At 46.6% G+C, this 17,323-nt stretch overlaps 1 protein-coding gene across 3 annotated transcripts in view; it reads left to right on the top strand.

The window, feature by feature from the left end:
• LOC143899603 (pseudouridylate synthase RPUSD2) overlaps positions 1 to 17,323 on the top strand; it is a 121,516-nt gene that overhangs the window by 67,016 nt on the left and 37,177 nt on the right. For all 3 annotated transcript variants that reach the window (XM_077409995.1, XM_077409994.1, XM_077409996.1), the window contains one exon: positions 14,764 to 14,868. In XM_077409995.1, coding sequence (XP_077266121.1) covers positions 14,764 to 14,868 — 105 coding nt within the window. The remainder of the gene's footprint in view (positions 1 to 14,763; positions 14,869 to 17,323) is intronic.

Raw genomic sequence — 17,323 nt, 5'->3', positions numbered from 1 at the left:
CCGCCTTTAAAAGATATTGCAGGAGAGTTCAGTTCCTCTGAATCATTCCGTAGACTCCGGAGTGCGCATATAATTTTATGAACGCATCAGTGAAATTACTTTTCTTTGTAACAGACCCTTCCGACTCGTCCTTACGTGTGTTTAAATTTCGTAGGTCGACGACCTCGCGCACGTATACGAAACGTCGCAAGATATTTACGATCCGTGATTATTATCGCCGTTTCGCATCTTTCCCGCGGAGGTCTTTCTAATTCGCGAAAGATCCGCTAATCATCAGCGATGCCGCGTTTTCGCGATCGCCTATCGCTTTTTATCCTGCAATATTATCGCGAGCGTTTCGGGAGCGGCCGCCCGGCTCCGGCCCGTCCCTCATGGCCGAGCTCACGAAATTCTTAGGCGAGGTCGAAATCACCCCCGTGATGTTATAGCTTCGACTTCGTTCGAGTTTACTCCGGGATCGATTAGTGCAGCCACGTCAAAGCGATACCCGCGTAGTTCTCGACTTCGTGCACACGCGGTGTCCGAAGAAACGCGGCGCGATCGAAGGGCTGAAAATGGATGGGAAATGCGAAATAAAGTTTGTTCGCCGAAGATTTTATTTTCGGGAAAAATAGCCTTGCGAAAGTCGATATTGAAACACGTGACGATCTGGATTCGGTCTTTCGAAATACATTTCAAATAATTCTATCGTAGAGATACACCCCGTATGTACGTGTACACAAGGAGGGCACCATCGCGACTCCGGCTCGCCGAGTTCGGACGAGTTTGCCTTCCGGGTGCATTATCGAATGTACTCTAGCTTCGGGGAAAGAAAGCGGATCAGGTTTTTCAGGGCGCCGGGTCGGCCCGCGATATTTCGTGTGGGTATCACGCGAAAAAGTATATACTCTCGCGCGAGTCAGGGACATTCTTTCACGCCACCTTAATCCTAGCTGGCCACACTTATTTTCGAGTACCTTAATTCGCCACACTCCGGTATCTGTGAAACCACTGACGCGCTCGAGTATTTTAAAATGGCGATTTTTTTTTGCATTATCAAGAAGCCGCCATGAGCTTGCGTCATGTCCGAATCGTCAGTCTTTTGAATGGGAGCTTCTTTCGGGTTCACTTAACATCCCCTCCGAATATATCTGACGCGCTCGAATAAATTTTTTTTTCCCGTTTTCAACCGTTCCGTACAGCCACCCTCACCATGCAAACCGGCAGATTAACATACCTCCAATATCAGAGACACGTGGGGCATATACACTATCAATATCTGACGCGCTCGAGTATTTTCATGTGACTATTTTTTTTTACATTTTTGAAAACCTGTAGACGCTTCCCCCACCGGTGAAAGGGTGTACATTATATAACCTTTTTTTCTTTCTACCATCTAATCTTCAAAATCCAATAGGTTCCTACGACGCTCGAGTAAATCGCCATTTAGCCTTCTGTGGGCTCACCTACTATTATCATCGTGTCGACGATAAAGAAACGCCAACGAGAGACTTAGTCCAGTCACTATGTACATTTAAAAAAGACATAATTCTGACCCAGGATTTTTCTTTTGGGGGGTGTTGGGGGGATCAAAAAAAGCTTAATCTCAAGTTTTCGACCTTTGTTTCCCGCTTGCTTTTTTTACGGGAGTAAAAAATGTGAAAAATGGTTTTTCCGCGATAATTCGGTTTCTAATAAAGTTACAAGGTCGAATCGGAGCTCATTTTAAAGTTTTTTTTACGCTCTACAAATTATGTCGTATGACATTTTTACGTATGATCGATTGTTTTCGAGACATGGAACGAGAAAGGGAAATAAAAAAGTATGAGAGATATTTAGTTTTTTCTCTTTACTCATTATTGTCGTCCGAAATTGCAAAAATGCTTCAAATGAAACTTGTAGAGCGTAAAAAAACCTACAATTTTTATTTGTTATTCATTTCATTTCGTTGAAAATTACGCCTTGTAGAGCACCTCAAAGTGGAGAGTCGTCGCCATCGCGTCAGCGATAAAGTATTTCTTTCTTATAAACTTACTTCACAAATATTGTCACTTAGATATAAAACTGCACGCTTTCATGTATTCTTCAATGAAACGGTAAGTGTAATTAAGAAAACTTGACGGTTTCAAAATAGCTACAATAATTTCAGGCTTTGCAAGATTTATTTGCAACTTTAAGGCGTAGTGCGGTATGGAATTTTCAACGAAATTAAAGTAATAAATAAGAACATTTTACGATTTTTATTGCTGTGCAAGTTTTATTTGAAGCGTTTATACAGATTCGTGTGCGAAAACGATAAAATAGAAAAAAACGAACAAAAATACTCAATTTTTCATTTTCTCTTTCGAAATCTCGAAAACTATCGATCGTATGCCAATTTATTTCTGAATGTAACTTGTAGAGCGGGATTTTTTCTTTAAAAAACACTTATTATGTTTCTTATTTGCGTCAATAAAGTCGGAAATCTTAGCGAAAGCGTTCGGTGCCGCGTATCGACGTAACCAACGCGCCGCTAACGCGATGACGACGACTCTCCACTTTGAGGCGCTCTACAAGGCGTAATTTTCAACGAAATAAAATAAATAACAAATAAAAATTGTAGGTTTTTTTACGCTCTACAAGTTTTATTTGAAGCATTTTTGCAAGTTCGGACGACAATAATGAGTAAAAAGAAAAAACTAAATATATCTCTCTCATACTTTTTTATTTCCCTTTCTCGTTCGATGTCTCGAAAACAATCGATCATACGTAAAAATGTCATACGACATAATTTGTAGAGCGTAAAAAAAGCTTTAAAATGAGCTCCGATTCGACCTTGTAACTTTATTAGAAACCGAGTTATCGCGGAAAAACCATTTTTTCACATTTTTTACTCCCGTAAAAAAAGCAAGCGGGAAACAGAGGTCGAAAACTTGAGATTAAGCTTTTCTTGAGCCCCCCAACACCCCCCAAAAGAAAAATCCTGGGTCAGAATTATGTCTTTTATAATCCGTTTTTTTGTACATAGTGACTGGACTAACTGGGAATGCGAAGTGCTGCAGAAACGTTACTTCGCGAATTATGCACCTGTAGCTGTAGCACGCGAAAACAAGGAAGAAAGAAAGAATTAAACACGTGCATCACGATTTCTTAAATCTATCCCAGCGGAATAATTGTTTCACGCGCGTATAAAGACCGATCTCTGTAACGAGTGCGAGTTTTTTTTTTACAATGTTTCGAAATTCATAGGGCAATCTCCTTAAACTGCGAAACTAAACCGTTAAACCGCGAAAACTTTACGCGACATGCGAATGAACAGTTCGAAAAACAATTTGCGATACGAGGGAGGCCGTACGCCGAAAGTTTTTAATTAGTACAAACCGCCGCAGGTTTAATTACGGAATGCGCGCGCAATGGTAGTACTTATAAGTATGCTATACTTTATGGAACGGAACAATAAACCTGTTAAATTACAGCGGCAAACGTAGCAAAGTGGTAACAGCTATTAAAACTTCAGTCAGACGGTGCGTAATGAAGTTCCCGGAGCGAAACTTGCGAGGCTTAACTACGATTTCTAATACGCGGGTGGGTAGAGCTTATATTGTTTCAATAACTATTAGCGCTTTCTCGACATTAAAGAGCTCGCTACGATTGCTGTTAAAATGGAATCGGATTGCAAGCGGGATTAAAGAAATCTCGTGCACAGTACCATCAGCAGTATCTTTTATCGAGAAAATTAATCCGCGCGGAGCGATGGGAATCCCGCGTGTACATGAAGACTTGAAGCGACACGCGAGACCGTTTCCATCCGTTTCGAACAATTCCGCCGTTCATTATTATTGCGCTGAAGAGCGAATCTCTCGTTGGATTCGGTTTCGACCAGCGGCGGAAGAGCCGTCGAGACGAAATAAAATTTGCCCTCTTGTATCGGAGAAAGAGAGAGAGACGAGAACGATAAGTCACGGACGTCGCGTTCGCGAGCCCCGTTACTCGCGGAAACGAGGGCAGGGTGGAAAAAATTCCACCCTGCGACTGCAATTGCGCGTCGGGGAGACGTGACTAATACACACCGCGCGGGGGGGGGGGGGGCACGTGAAGACACGGGAGCCCACGATGCGTGCCAGCGCGTAATTCTTCTTCCTGTCCGCGGGGTGAATACCGCGGAGCGCGCGCGGGGGACGATAATAACCACGGTAGGAACGATACCCTCGTCCGGAACCACATAATTTTTTGTTATAATTAAACGTTCATTATATCTAATGACGGGCACGACAGCGGCTTCCATTTAGCTTTTCAGTTCGCTTAAAAATACGATGTTCGGTGCACCTTGACTCTCTCCTCGGCGAAACACGAACGGCGCAACTAGTTTCGCGAGGGTACACGATGACGTTGTCTTTTTTCTTTTTATTAAAATATATACTGCAATTCTGAGGGAAGGAGGATACCGCATAGTTGACGTCGAGGGCGTATGCAGATGAGCGGGTTGGCCCAATTAGTATAACGCTCGTACAGTTTTCTGGCTCTCTCGTGGAAGCGCTTCGTCGTTCGAGCGAATGCAGTCGATATCCTCGAAAAAATACGTAGGCACTAGGCACTCGTGTACTCGTGACTGGAACACGTGGTGAACTGGTTACGAACGTTTTTAATTGCCGGTATCTTCAATTTGTTTCTCTCTTTCTCTCTTTTTTCCCATCTCTTTCTTTTTCCGTCGCCGTTTGCCGTTCGCCGCCAACCTCCGATTTTCGCATATATTCACCACGGAAACCAACCTTCTCTCTCTCTTCCTCTCTTCCCTCTCGTCTTTTTTTTTGTCAGAATAAAAATGTCAGCACCTCTCGGTACTCGTCGTTTCGCTCGCTGAAACGCGTTCTCGTGCGTGCAAACCGCCGCTTTGCACCGGGACGAGGAAATTAATTAAAGCGTCTCGCTTTCCACGGTGCATCTGCGGGATGAGAATAAGGCGCGCGCCGGAGGGAAACAAACGGAGGAGCGTACAGCGCGCGAGATGAGATGCGAACCCCCGAGAAGAGAGAGGCCAGAATTTACATTGAGCTTACGTGGCGGGGAGCAAACCGGTGTTTTTCCGCTATTGATAGATTCCTCTCGACACATTCGTTCTTTTTTCGGCCGCGAAAAGTTTTTGACGGGCGAGCGATCGCGGATTTGGGAGCGGCTTCGGCGTCCCCCGTTTCCCTCCTGTTCGGGAGGGGGTGGACGAGGGAGGGGGGCGCCAACGGGTGATTGATCGTCGTAACTAACTTCGAGGTATTGAATTAAATTGCATATTACTTGACCGCGTAACTCCGGTCGATCCCGGAGAACACAGGAACAAGCGCTCCCGACCTTTCCCGCCGTCCTCGTTATTCTGAGTGCATGGCGGTTAACGTCGGTGCATACCTACTGACGACGTTAATTAATGCACCGGGCGTTTCACTCCCGGTACATCCACGGGAGCGTACCATCGACGTTGAGTGCACACCGATGCATCGTCACGTTACATTCGTTACAAGTAGTAGCTATCGAGGGGGGGGGGGAAGGGGGAGTTGAAACGCGCCCTCTCCGCCCATTGCTTATACAGACACGACGTCGATAGGTGGATGGCGCGAGATTCTCGAGGGATATATCCCCTACCCGTAAATACCGAAAAGAAAACCATTAATTTAATAACGGATATTACGGGAATTAAGGGAAAAAAGAGCGATATTAATTACTCGAGGATTAGGGTTAATTAGTCGCTATAAATTATATCACATTTAATTTTAAGAGCGTAAATAAATCACGAGGTTTACGCGCGATCTCCGCGAAAGTAAAGTAATTAGGTCTTCGTAAGTTATGTTATAATAACGGGTACCGGATTGCGTTCTTTTTACCCCCCCCCTCACAAAAGAATTCTATATTTATGCTTTTAATTTCGTACTCCCGGCTTTTCATTCGTCGTACAAGCGTTGCCTTGTCCTATTGCTCTTGGGAGAGCAAGATCGAGCGGCGGCCGTGGCAGCCGCGCATAGCGAATGCGAGAAATACGTTTCTACGCGGAATGGAAAGTCGAGGAAATGTGAAGGGACGCCGCGGCGCCGGGGCCGCCGTTGCCGCGCGGCGAGTTTTGTTAAAAATAAGAGCTCAAGGGACATGCAGAAATGGGAAATTATTCCGACGTCGACGTGATATTTCAGCAGCTGACGCAGGGAGAGACGCTGCGAATATGCGTCTCCAGATATTGCGCGATATTATATTTATATCTAAATGCACTTTTTACGAGTTGCGCGCTCGTCGAACGAGACCCGGTAACAAGGCCGCACGATTTATCGCGAATAAGTTTCGTTTGTGTATAATAAAAATACCTCGAGCTTTTTGTAAAATTATGTAAGACAGACGCATTTCAATCGCACATTTCTTGCGGCTCGATATGTCGCACATTAATCGCCTTTTACTTTTAAATTGCGAAATCATATGGCCTATTTTTTTTTCTTTTAGTTAAATTTCTTGCACGGTTTTTATCTTTTCTCTTTTTCTCTTCAACGTGAGGAGAAAAAAGAGGAAAAATGAACCGTGCGAGAGGTTCAGGCCAAAAAGAACAGGCCTGCAGAGAACTGACTGCCCGAACGCAAATCGCGAGTGGATCGAAATTGAGAACACGCACCCTGTGTCTCGCGGGGTGTCAACCACCTAAAAGTTGAAAGGGGTGCATAATTAATATTTTCTATATATACGATGCTGCAGCGCTTTAATCCGGTTTCTGGATACGCCACTGGTGTCCAGAACAGTGCTACGTGTACGAATCGTACGTGCCGCGGAATATACGTGATATTGGCACGCAATTCAACCCCTCTTTGATCATTTCTCTCCCTTTCTCTCTCGTTTCTTTCCGCCTTTCTCGCGGCGGAGACGAGGGGGCGCGCAAAGAGAGAGGAGAGAGTGCAAGAGACCGATCAAAAGGACATCGCGTGCCGCCCGCTCGTTCCGTTCTCCCTCCGGTTCGTGCCATTTTTTCTCGTTATTCGCATTTCAATTAACCTTGTTGTTGTTCCTGCCTGGTTTTTTGTGCGTCCGTGTCATCGCGGCCGATGCCCGAGAACTACTCGTCGCCCCCCGTGTTTGGGAGAAGGGTCATTTTTTCCCTTCTCTCGACAGGTTTTACCCGCGCAGAAAAAAAAATGCACGATCGTTTTCTTTCCCCGCGTATTTTATTATGCATTGGAGGATACGCCGATATAGTTTCGAGAGAAGGGAGTGTTACCGATCAGAGAGCGTTGCGTGTCGCGCATTCATTACGCCGCGTCACATCGCCCCTTTTTTCCCATCCCCGTGTAATTTAATTAAACTCGCGGTTACTCACCTGGCGCGTGTTTCGTATTTAATATTCTGCGTCGCGCCCGCGCCTCTGAATTTTTTTATCTTACTTCCATTACAATCTGTCCCGCGCGCTGTGCGTTGCCGCGAATGCTTCCTTTCTTTCTTCCATCATCGCCATCGCCCATCTTTGAAGGACGAACGATTTCTGCCGTAATGGCTCGCGCGGTTACAACAAACTTTCTCGCGTTGAAGTGGAAGTATCTGATTGCGCGAAGACACGCGAAGTTTAACATCTTGTTCGATCCGGGGGCGCGTACGAGCGTGCTCGCTGTTAGACGAGATCGATGGAACGTTTAAACAATGCCAGATAATAATGCTAATTCCCCGTAGGAAGAAACAGTTTTGGGCGCAGGTGATTTTAGACGTCAAGTAATTAGTGCCGGTCTACAACCTTGCTTTAAAGGATATTTAAGCTCTAAGCCCGTAAGAAATTGACCACTCGATTGTGATCGGTCAATTTTTTACGGCTTAGAGCTTAATACCCTTTGAAGCAAGGTTGTGGACCAGCGCTTACGCGTATGGACAGATTTTGTATTTTGGCGCTGTGTAAAGCTTGAAAATTTTGTCTTTGTAAGAAATTTTATGTCCGCGGAACATTCCTGGAAGAAGCAGCGAGCTAGGGATTGAATAAGTTAGACATGAAAATATATCCTCTTTGTATCTTCCTGGCTTGATGTGCACCACACGACTATATATCGGCGTACTTCATGCAGCTGGACGATTCTGCAAAAGCCGCTCGACGAGAGGATCGCTCAGCCGTTTGCAAAATATTTATGGTAACTGGGTATTATGCTGCTGGCAGGTTTTGTTTCTGCACATTTTATGCGAGATACGGCTAAGCCCCGAGAATTGGCAAACGTTTCTAACAACAATATTTGCAATATATTTGCAAATACTTCCTTAATCAACAATTCAAAGCCACGTCCTCGATTCTACGTGATTGTTAACTCAATGCTACGCTTTTAAATATGTACACGCATATCGCTGAAGAAATCCCATTAGGGACCGGGACGTATATGCGCCCGTTCGTAGTTTAGTTTCATGACTGATCGCGATTTAACTTATTGATCATGTTTGAGAAAGTTCCGCCCGTTCTGTATCCGCATGCAGCGCGCGATATGTCAACTCGATTCGAACCGTCGTATTCCCGGTTTCCTCGCGGCATACCGCGGTCCACCCCGATAATCGTGAAGCGCAGTGATTATATCGCTCTGCGGTGCACCCGGTGTTTAGCTTGCTGCTTCACAAGAGAGCGCATCACCCGCGCGAACTCAATGCGCGTCGAAACTTGGCAATAATTTGTGCGCGGAGCGACGCGTGTCGGGTCTCAGTTTTCGCCGGCGAAGTTTCCGCCTGAAAAATCCGTCCGTGGTGAAAATAAATTAGCGCTGACTTGCAAATTGTGTTTCGTCGGCAAATACGACGGAACGGCGAAGACGATGGAGGCGGTGCACGAGGTACCGGTCTCCTTTTTCTCTCTCTCTCTCTCTCTCTCTCTCTCTCTCTCTCTCTCTCTCTCTCTCTCTCTCTCTCCTCTCTCTCCTCTCTCTCTCTCTCTCTCTTTTTCCTCTTTTCTCGACGCCACTTCGTCGTTTTTCGTATTGATAAAACAGTTTCAGTTTTATGCCCGGGATGGCGGTAGCCATTCGCGAAAGGTCAGACTGTCCCGAAGATTTATATCGCGGGTAAATAAAGTGTCCGAGTATCTCGCAAACGACGTTACTTCGTCAGTCCCGGTTGTATGAACTAGTTTTAACGCAATCTCGGAGAGAACGTCGAAGGAAGATGTTTGTTCTAGGAGCTAACCAAGGTTAGTTAAATAACGTGGGGACGTGAGATGTTGACGTTATCCTCACGAGACCGACGATGTCTTTTATCTAACGTCGCGTTTTAACGAAAATTCGTTTCGAATGGTTTCCTATAGAGACTTTCGAGAGACATTAATTATATTTCGCGACGAAAGACCGTCTCGCTTTGTCAGCCGTCGAAGCGTTAATTTTTGCGCGCTAGAGACATTTTACGTGACAAAATGTCACGGTGATGATCAAAACCTGGGTGTATCTATATGCGTCGTTCAAGAACGACGCTCTAATGTGCGTTCGCGCGCTCGAGAGCCGCAACACTGCTGGTGCAACCGTTTCGTGCAATTTTCGCTTGTATATTGCAGCTTTCAGACCGCAGCTTTCACGGTAAATTATACGAGATTGATCAAACAACACAACAGTAGCTTGGTCTTGGAAGATTGTAATCGCTGCGACAACAATTCGATGAACTACAAGAGAGTGGGGTTGCGTGCCACATAGACAAATTGCAAGTTCGTAGTTACATCGAAGGAATTTTCGCGTATATAGCAATATAGTACCCGCTCAAGTCCTTTTCCTTTATTACAGGGTAATTTATTGCGAAGTTATATTTTAGCAGCGAAGAGAAGTCCTGCGATGGAATAGCCTTTAACATCGAAATTATATGGCTCGTATTTCTGTGCTTCGCTTTTACAACCGGCGATATAACGCGGGATTTCTCGGACCCGGCAACAACGTGCGTTTACGGGTTCTTTGATCAATTCGGAATTCTTTGATCCACGGAAATTAAATGAAGAATAAGGTATTTGTACTCGTGAGAAGCCTATAGTCGTTCCGCCCGTCGACCATTTCTGTTATGGCTCACGCCAGCCGGCTCCAAATTGATCAAAGAATCCGTAGATGAAACGTAACACCCCGTGAATAATCACCGTGCAAAAGTTTTGCCGGTCTAATCATCGTCTGCAGGTGAAACGCGCGGATCGGGTCTATGGGGGGGGAGGGGCGGGGAGTTAAAGCTTTAACAAAGCTTCGCCGTTTCGCGCCCGCCGTTCGACGGTGGTATTTAACTATTAGATATAGAGGGAGAAGAAAGGGAGACATATAGAGGCTTGGCGGAGACGGAGAAAATGAGGAAGAGAGAGAGAGAAAGGGGCTAGGCCCGGCTTCGTGCCGCGTCCATTAGGAAATGAGGCATCATCCCGAGCTTAACGAAGTCGCGACTAAACGCTTCCACCGCGCTGTCGCTTCTCACGCTCGCTTTGCTTCGAATTATTCTCGGATTCGGATAAGGCAGAGACGCGAGGACAACCGCACTACCGCGCCTTTTCTCGTCGCGTCGTTCCTCTCGTTTAATCTTACGCCCACTGTACACCGGGAATATTCCCCTAATTGCCATTCCGCGTGAATTATACGCGCGCGGATAAATTCATTCCTGCGACAAAGCTCGCCGCGTTGACACGCGATCGTGCCCTTCGACCCGGTATCTCGCACAGCGTTCTAATCGTGAATGCGTCACGCGTTCCAGCTCCCGTTTACGCATTCGATTCCTTTTTGTTTATGTCGCTGTAAATATTTCAGCCAAGTATCGTAGCGGAGGAACACTTGGCTCTTAGCACGATTGCCTTAAAGTCCTTTCTACATATATTTTTTCTTTGCAGTTCCGTGAACACTCCTGCGTCGATATATACCTCGACATTAATATTTATATCCGATTAATATTATTGTTATGTAGCTCGTAGCGTTGAGTTTCTTCGTGATAAAGATTAACGACTGCTAGGTTATGGTGCAACGCGCCAGTAAATGATAAATCGTTGTCACGCGTTGGTGGCTATTATTGCCACCGTTGCCGATGGGATGGCCGTTTTACTCGGAGCGACTATTAATTAACGCGACTCGATGATACCTGACAAACTTTTTTCCCGTGCAATGCCGATCGATCGGGCACGTTGAAATATTGGGCCTGCTTCGAGCTCTTTTCATGCTAAATCCCGCGGTCACTGTAACGGCTAATGTTTCCTTTCATCTCTTCATCTCGATAATGAACGCGTACGTTTTTTAATCGTTCATTCTTTTTAAGCCGAGGCACCGAATCAATCGGCGACGAGTTATTATCGTTCAGGAATCATTAAGCTCAGTCACGCATATATATACCTTGAAATATTCATGAAGGCACTAACGGAGGACACTCACGTCGCTAATGGAATGATCCATCGCCGTGATAATCGACTTAATAATAATAATAATAACGTTCAATCAGACCGGCGAGCGTTGGCCCCCAAGCTCATTTCCCAATTCCGTGTTCTTCATCATCGAATGCCGGAAACGTCAATCTGGGAATTACGTTATATATATCGAGACACGGTAATAAACGTGTAAACACTAACGAGCCGGCATTAAACGTTACACGCGACCAGTGATTGCGATTAAATGTCGACGGTAACGCGGCGTTCTCGCACGATTAATTGAGACATATAGTATATGCAATACCGAGCTGCACTCGGTCAAGGCGGTGAAAGAAAGATCTCTGTGGGTGACGGCTTCAGTCAAGGATGATGGAAGTAGCGCGCGGTCACTTCGCTACGAAAAGCAATCATTTTCTTTATTTGTTATGAACACGGTTACAAGAATTTTATCGTCGTTTTTCATGGTCGTTTATCAATTTTTTTTGAGTTTTTGGCCTTCTGATGCCTATTTCTATCAATGCAGATTATCTTTGATCTCGGTTTAATTTATTTTATATCTTTTTTTAGTTCTCTCTAAGAATTAGAAAAGGATATAAAAGAGTAAGTTAAATTGAGATTAAATTTAATCTACACTGGTAGAAATGAACATGCGACCAAATAGTTGACGTCTCACGTAGCAAGACATTATTGTATATTTACATGTGCTCTCGTGCATATCTAACATTGTTAATAGTCGCGTTAGGTTGCAAAAATTTCGCGCATTTTCATCTTGTATCCCGCAAAATGTAAGTTGATAAGCATGGCAATTTGGCCGGCGAAACGTCGGCCGGGCGAAACGGCGTGGCCGCGGAAATTCATAAAAAAATTCGCGGCATCAGCGAGGACACAAAGTGGGACACCCCGCTAATGACTCGGAAGTGTATTACCTCGCTTGTCCGTTGTCCGTCCGTCCGAGGGACGGACGCGCGAGTAAACGGATAAATTGAGTTCCAGCGGTGGCGCTGAAAATGTAAATCCTGAACGCAGGCGATCTGCTTTCTCAATTATATCGCCGGTGATGGATGAATCCCAATGGGCGGTCCGCTTTCCCGAAGAAAAGCGACGCTTATACCTACGTCCCTTTTGTTGTGCGCGCGGTCGCTGTTCCACGGATTTATTCATAAATACCGTGTGACGAGACGAGTTTGCGGCGACGGCGGCGGTCGCTTTAACTCCGGAAATCGTCTTCTCCGCGAGATTTGGACTCGATAAATATAGTACAATACAAACTTCTCATTATATCTTTATTATAAGCTTTTTGTCAAGTTCATCTCGCGAGAATGAATTTTCGATGATAAATCTTTTCACAAATTGGTCTCTCGAAATATTCCCGAATGCAAATCAATGTTACGCATTCACGGAGGGATCTAATTGTTAGAAAAGTGTGACGCAACAATAGCAGCGGTTCTCTCCGCGAAACACAGCGGGCGGGAGAAATTTCATGTCGAGCAGTTATTCATCATTTCTTTTTCGTCCCGTACGTAGAAGAAAGTTTTCGACCTATCACGCATGTGGCCGTGCGGCCGCGCATACACATATGCACATGAGACGCGGCCGCCATCACGTACCGTGAAAACGGGAGCTTTCGCGTCTCGTTCGTCGCGTTTTCGGCTATTTTAAGGGAGACGAATCGCGGCCCAAGCCAATTCCGCAATCAAGGCGCGAAACGCGAAAGACATCCAGACGAGCGCAAATCACGCTCTCGGGAGCGTCCGCGTCTTCTCGACGCGATAGTCGACACACGTCATTTTTTTTTGTACACTTTGCGGGATACTTTGCGACTTCTCGAGATCATGGATTGTGCCAAGAACGTGCGAATCTACCCGTTGCTTTCTCGTAGGACATTTCGACGAGTGTCATGGTGGAAGGATATCGCCAGGGTGGAGAGAAAGAGCTACCGCAATGCAGGCAAGGGCGTTGTCAGGGGCGACCCTATAGCGACCCTAAAGCCTCATTCGCACCGAATGTGTACGGCGATACGTTTGCGGAACGGCACCCGCGTGTCCGATCGGTCTTTCGATCTCGATTCGATATGTCAGCCGGTGCGGACTATAACTCGTCCGACCGGTCGTCCGAATTCACACGTTCGCCATTTGTCGGTTGCACGCTGGTGGTTGTACGCTAGATCGCGAAAACCGCTCGCGATTCACGCACGTTTGCGGTGAATTTCGTAATAAACCGCAGAATTCGATGGACCGCGATACCGATAATACCGCAGCGAAATGTTTGAATGTCCCGCGACATTTAAGTTCATTATATATATCTAATGAAATATTTGAGTCACGATTTAATTCGTGCGCTTTTTCTTCGATATTGTTTCTTTCTTCCTCTTTCTTTTCATCCAATTTTTTTTCCACGGGTTTATATTTATAATTTATAATTGTAGAAGTTTGTCTATAATCCAGATCTCTCTCGGTGACAGGATTACGGACGGCTAATAGGACGTGCGATATAATCCCGTTAATTCCTCGTTATGCAAATGGCGCGGGACACGCGATTGCGTAATTGTGTTAACCCTCAGTTGAACTGCAGCATCTACATTTCCGAGGGACATTCGGGGGCATCTTGGGATTCTAAAATTCCTCCACGTACACCCATAAGTCTTTCAGTTTCAACTGCACTTTCTACAATTACCTTCAATTTTTTTTGTTCCTCCCTTACGCCTTGTTTCGCTTTAAATGCAAGAAGCGTAGGAAAGCGGAGCTGAAAGGAGCACACTTCACGTTCGTCGTTTAAGTTAATTAAGAAAACTAAATTATATGCACTAAAACGGAAGCGCGCAACGGTTACTAATTCACGACACGTTCGTTCGGCGACTCGGTATCGCGTTTCGGGCGGATTTCGAGAAGCAGCGTGAAGCTCGATGGGTTCGCGTCAATATTCGCGACACCGATTAAGATTTGATGTAAATCACTGATCGATTGATTGTTCTTCCGTCCGTCCCGTCTGTCCTTTCGCTAATCGATGGGAAGGGACAGTCATTACCGGGTGGGCGTAGCAGTGTCGAATTATCAAGCGCCAAATCAAGCTCTCCCCGGACTCGTGGGGAAGGACTCTGCCCCTCTGTATTTGCTCGTCCCATTAACGCCGGATTAGTATGTGGAACGTAAATGCGCGCATAAAATAGAGACGAGTTAACCGAATTACCATAAATCGATGCCGTCCCGTGCCTTTGCCGCGGCAACAACAACGGGGCAACATCCGGATGCACAATGGCCGATGATGCCTTGTCTGTGTTCATTGTACCCGATGGACATCCCGCGGGCCGCTAATCTATCTATTTAAACCGTCTCGGCTTGCGCGACGATTAAAAACGGTATTTAGCAAAATTAAGGTCACGTCAGCGCGCTATTTCAACCGGTCCAATATGTGTGTGTGGAGGAATAAATAATGAAATAAATAACGAGGTTTACTTATTTTCATTGCAGGTCGAATTAAAGCCCCTGCGGGAGGCGGCGGTGGCGGTCCCAGCGCCGAAGATCACCGAGAAGCGAAAAGCCGAGGATGCCGATGCCAGCAAGGATCTGAAGAAGGTAAACATATTCGGCTTGTTTGCGCCGACTGTTTGAGAGGAACGATTTAATAGATTACAGCCCGACGGCGATGTTAAAGGAGGTCGCTTTTAAATTGGAGACGAAACGCCCGCGCTCTTCAAGGATACTATCGAATTACTTCGGGCGCTATGAGTTACTTCGGTATTCAAGTATCTTTAAGCTACTTTGCCACAGACCTCTTTGGAAACTTCAATTGGTTGGAGAGGCTCGTTCTTTTTTTTTCCTCGTGCGCTGAACCGATTTTTGGAATTACGTTTCCAGGACTTTCATTACATCGATCGATTATGACGCATCGCTATTCCCGTCATTCAATATGTTTCCCGAATCGTTTCGCCGTGTACCGTGTACTGCACCGCGTTATCGAGGATTTGCCGAGTGATTCTCGCGTCGGTTAACGCCGCGTTATGCGGCCGTATACCGTTAACCATGGAACCGGTATGGATGTCCATTTCCAAGCCCTCGTAACTCACCGAGGGCCGACCGACAGGCGCGCGGGGGGGAGGACTGCCGGAGGAGGGTCCGAGTTAGGCGCAGATCACGCGTATCCACCCACCATCTATTCGCCGCTGCGTATCTCGGTCGTCCTCGTCGATATTCGGCGCGTCGTAGCGTCAGCCGCGAGGCACAGCCTCATTAATCTGCACGCCCGTTCGCTCGCTCATTAACGAAATAAACGCAGCCCGAGAGGCGGCGAGCCGGGGCCGCGCGCTTTGAGAAACCCGAGTTGTCGGTATAGTCACTGTGTTGCGAGAAGTCGTTGATAGCCTTTGACGTTTAGCTGTATACACGGATTACAAGTCCGCTCTACGATGCAGCAAGAGTTAACGATGTTGTTGTAACAATCGTGATAGAATAGCACGCGAAATAAAAAAGAGACTGTATATGTATCTTCTCGTAGACTCGTCTTTGTCGCGTAGAGAATTGCCGAGAGGTGTTATGCAATCTGCAATTTTGTTTCTTTTTTTTTTGGAGAATTATTCCGCAGAACGGCGATCGTTACGTTGCACTTATACGTTAACGTGGCGGTCGAGCAGATGTCCAATCGACCGGCCATAACGACCAGAAACATCACGGATAAAAATAGCGAAATTAAAAGTAATTTTTTTTCGACGCATATCTCGCGAAAGAAATAACGCGAGTTATTCCACCTCGCGTCCCTCATCCTATTACTTCTCCGCGATTAACCACGCGATCACCGTCGGTCGTTAATTTTTTTTCTCACTCTCGGGCCACAGTGGTTTACAGTGCGCTTCGAGTTAAGCTAAGATAGCCATGAAATTAATTTCCCGAGGCAGGCGCTTAAGAGTTTCGAGCGAGCACTCCGGCGGGTCGAGCCAATAGCTCGTTAATCCACCATTGATCTAAGTAAACTCGATGGCGCGTGTTTAAACTCGCGTTCGGCGCGTCGTTTTCCCCCGCATTTTATAAGACGCGCTTGAAAATACACCTCGCCGCGGCCGTGTTACTTCCAGCGGAGGAAGTTTCGCCGAGCGAGAAACGTATCGCTGCGCGAATCGACGGATGAGTAAGCAGCGAGAAAGGAGAGGAATTACTCGACGCGCGTTTCCTCGTCTCTCCCGATCAAACGTGACGGATCCAATCGATTCTCGGCGCGCGACGGCGACGATCGAAACAAAATCCACCGCCTTACCGGAAACGCGCGTCGCGCGGCGAGCAACGTACGGCGTACAGCAACAGGCGGCGACAAGCCGCGTGTGCCAGAGATTCGCGACGAGGCGTTTGTGTCGCGTATACGTGTGTGCATTTGCGCTGGATGGTCGTTCACCGTTTCGCTTGCTCTTTTTGCCGCGGCGCGACCCGGCGCCGAGAAAGTACATTACGCTGGATGTCGTATCTACCATCCGCGACGTCACCTCTCGCGCGGCGGATTTGCTCCTTTCCCCGTGCTCCGTCTCGTGCTTCGTCGCGGGATCGTGGAATTCTTTGCGCGTCGCGCGGCCAAAGAAACTCTCGACTCCCGTCCTCGCTAAAGTAGACGATACGTTACATCCGGCTGCGCGAAAGTAATTTATCTCGCCGACTCTCCGCGCGAGTGGCGAGTGCTCTCTCTCTCTCTCTCTCTCTCTCTCTCTCTCTCTCTCTCTCTCTCTCTCTCTCTCTCTCTCTCTCTCTCTCTCTCTCTCTTCCGTTCCAACACGTCGTAAATTAAACCCGGCGAATATGCATGCGATGAAAGAACGTTGCGCGCGAGTAACTCGATGACGAAGTAAGATATGCCGCTGCGCGCGACTTAGGGGATGATTAAGTTCTCCCCCATTATTTTACGGCTGTTAAATCTTATCGCGGGAAGACGATCGCGTTGTGCCCCATTTATATACTCGCGAGCGGGAATGGGCACGTCGTCTCGTGCAGCACGCGTGTTACGCAAGTGTGTACGCGCGAAAGGCAGACACGCGTTCGATGCGGTAGAATT

The sequence above is a fragment of the Temnothorax americanus genome, unplaced genomic scaffold (assembly GCF_048541705.1).
Source record: "Temnothorax americanus isolate GAGA-0224 unplaced genomic scaffold, ASM4854170v1 Scaffold28, whole genome shotgun sequence".
Taxonomy (NCBI): domain Eukaryota; kingdom Metazoa; phylum Arthropoda; class Insecta; order Hymenoptera; family Formicidae; genus Temnothorax; species Temnothorax americanus.
Note: the sequence above shows the minus strand (reverse complement) of the source record. Positions and strands in the feature narration are given on the sequence as shown.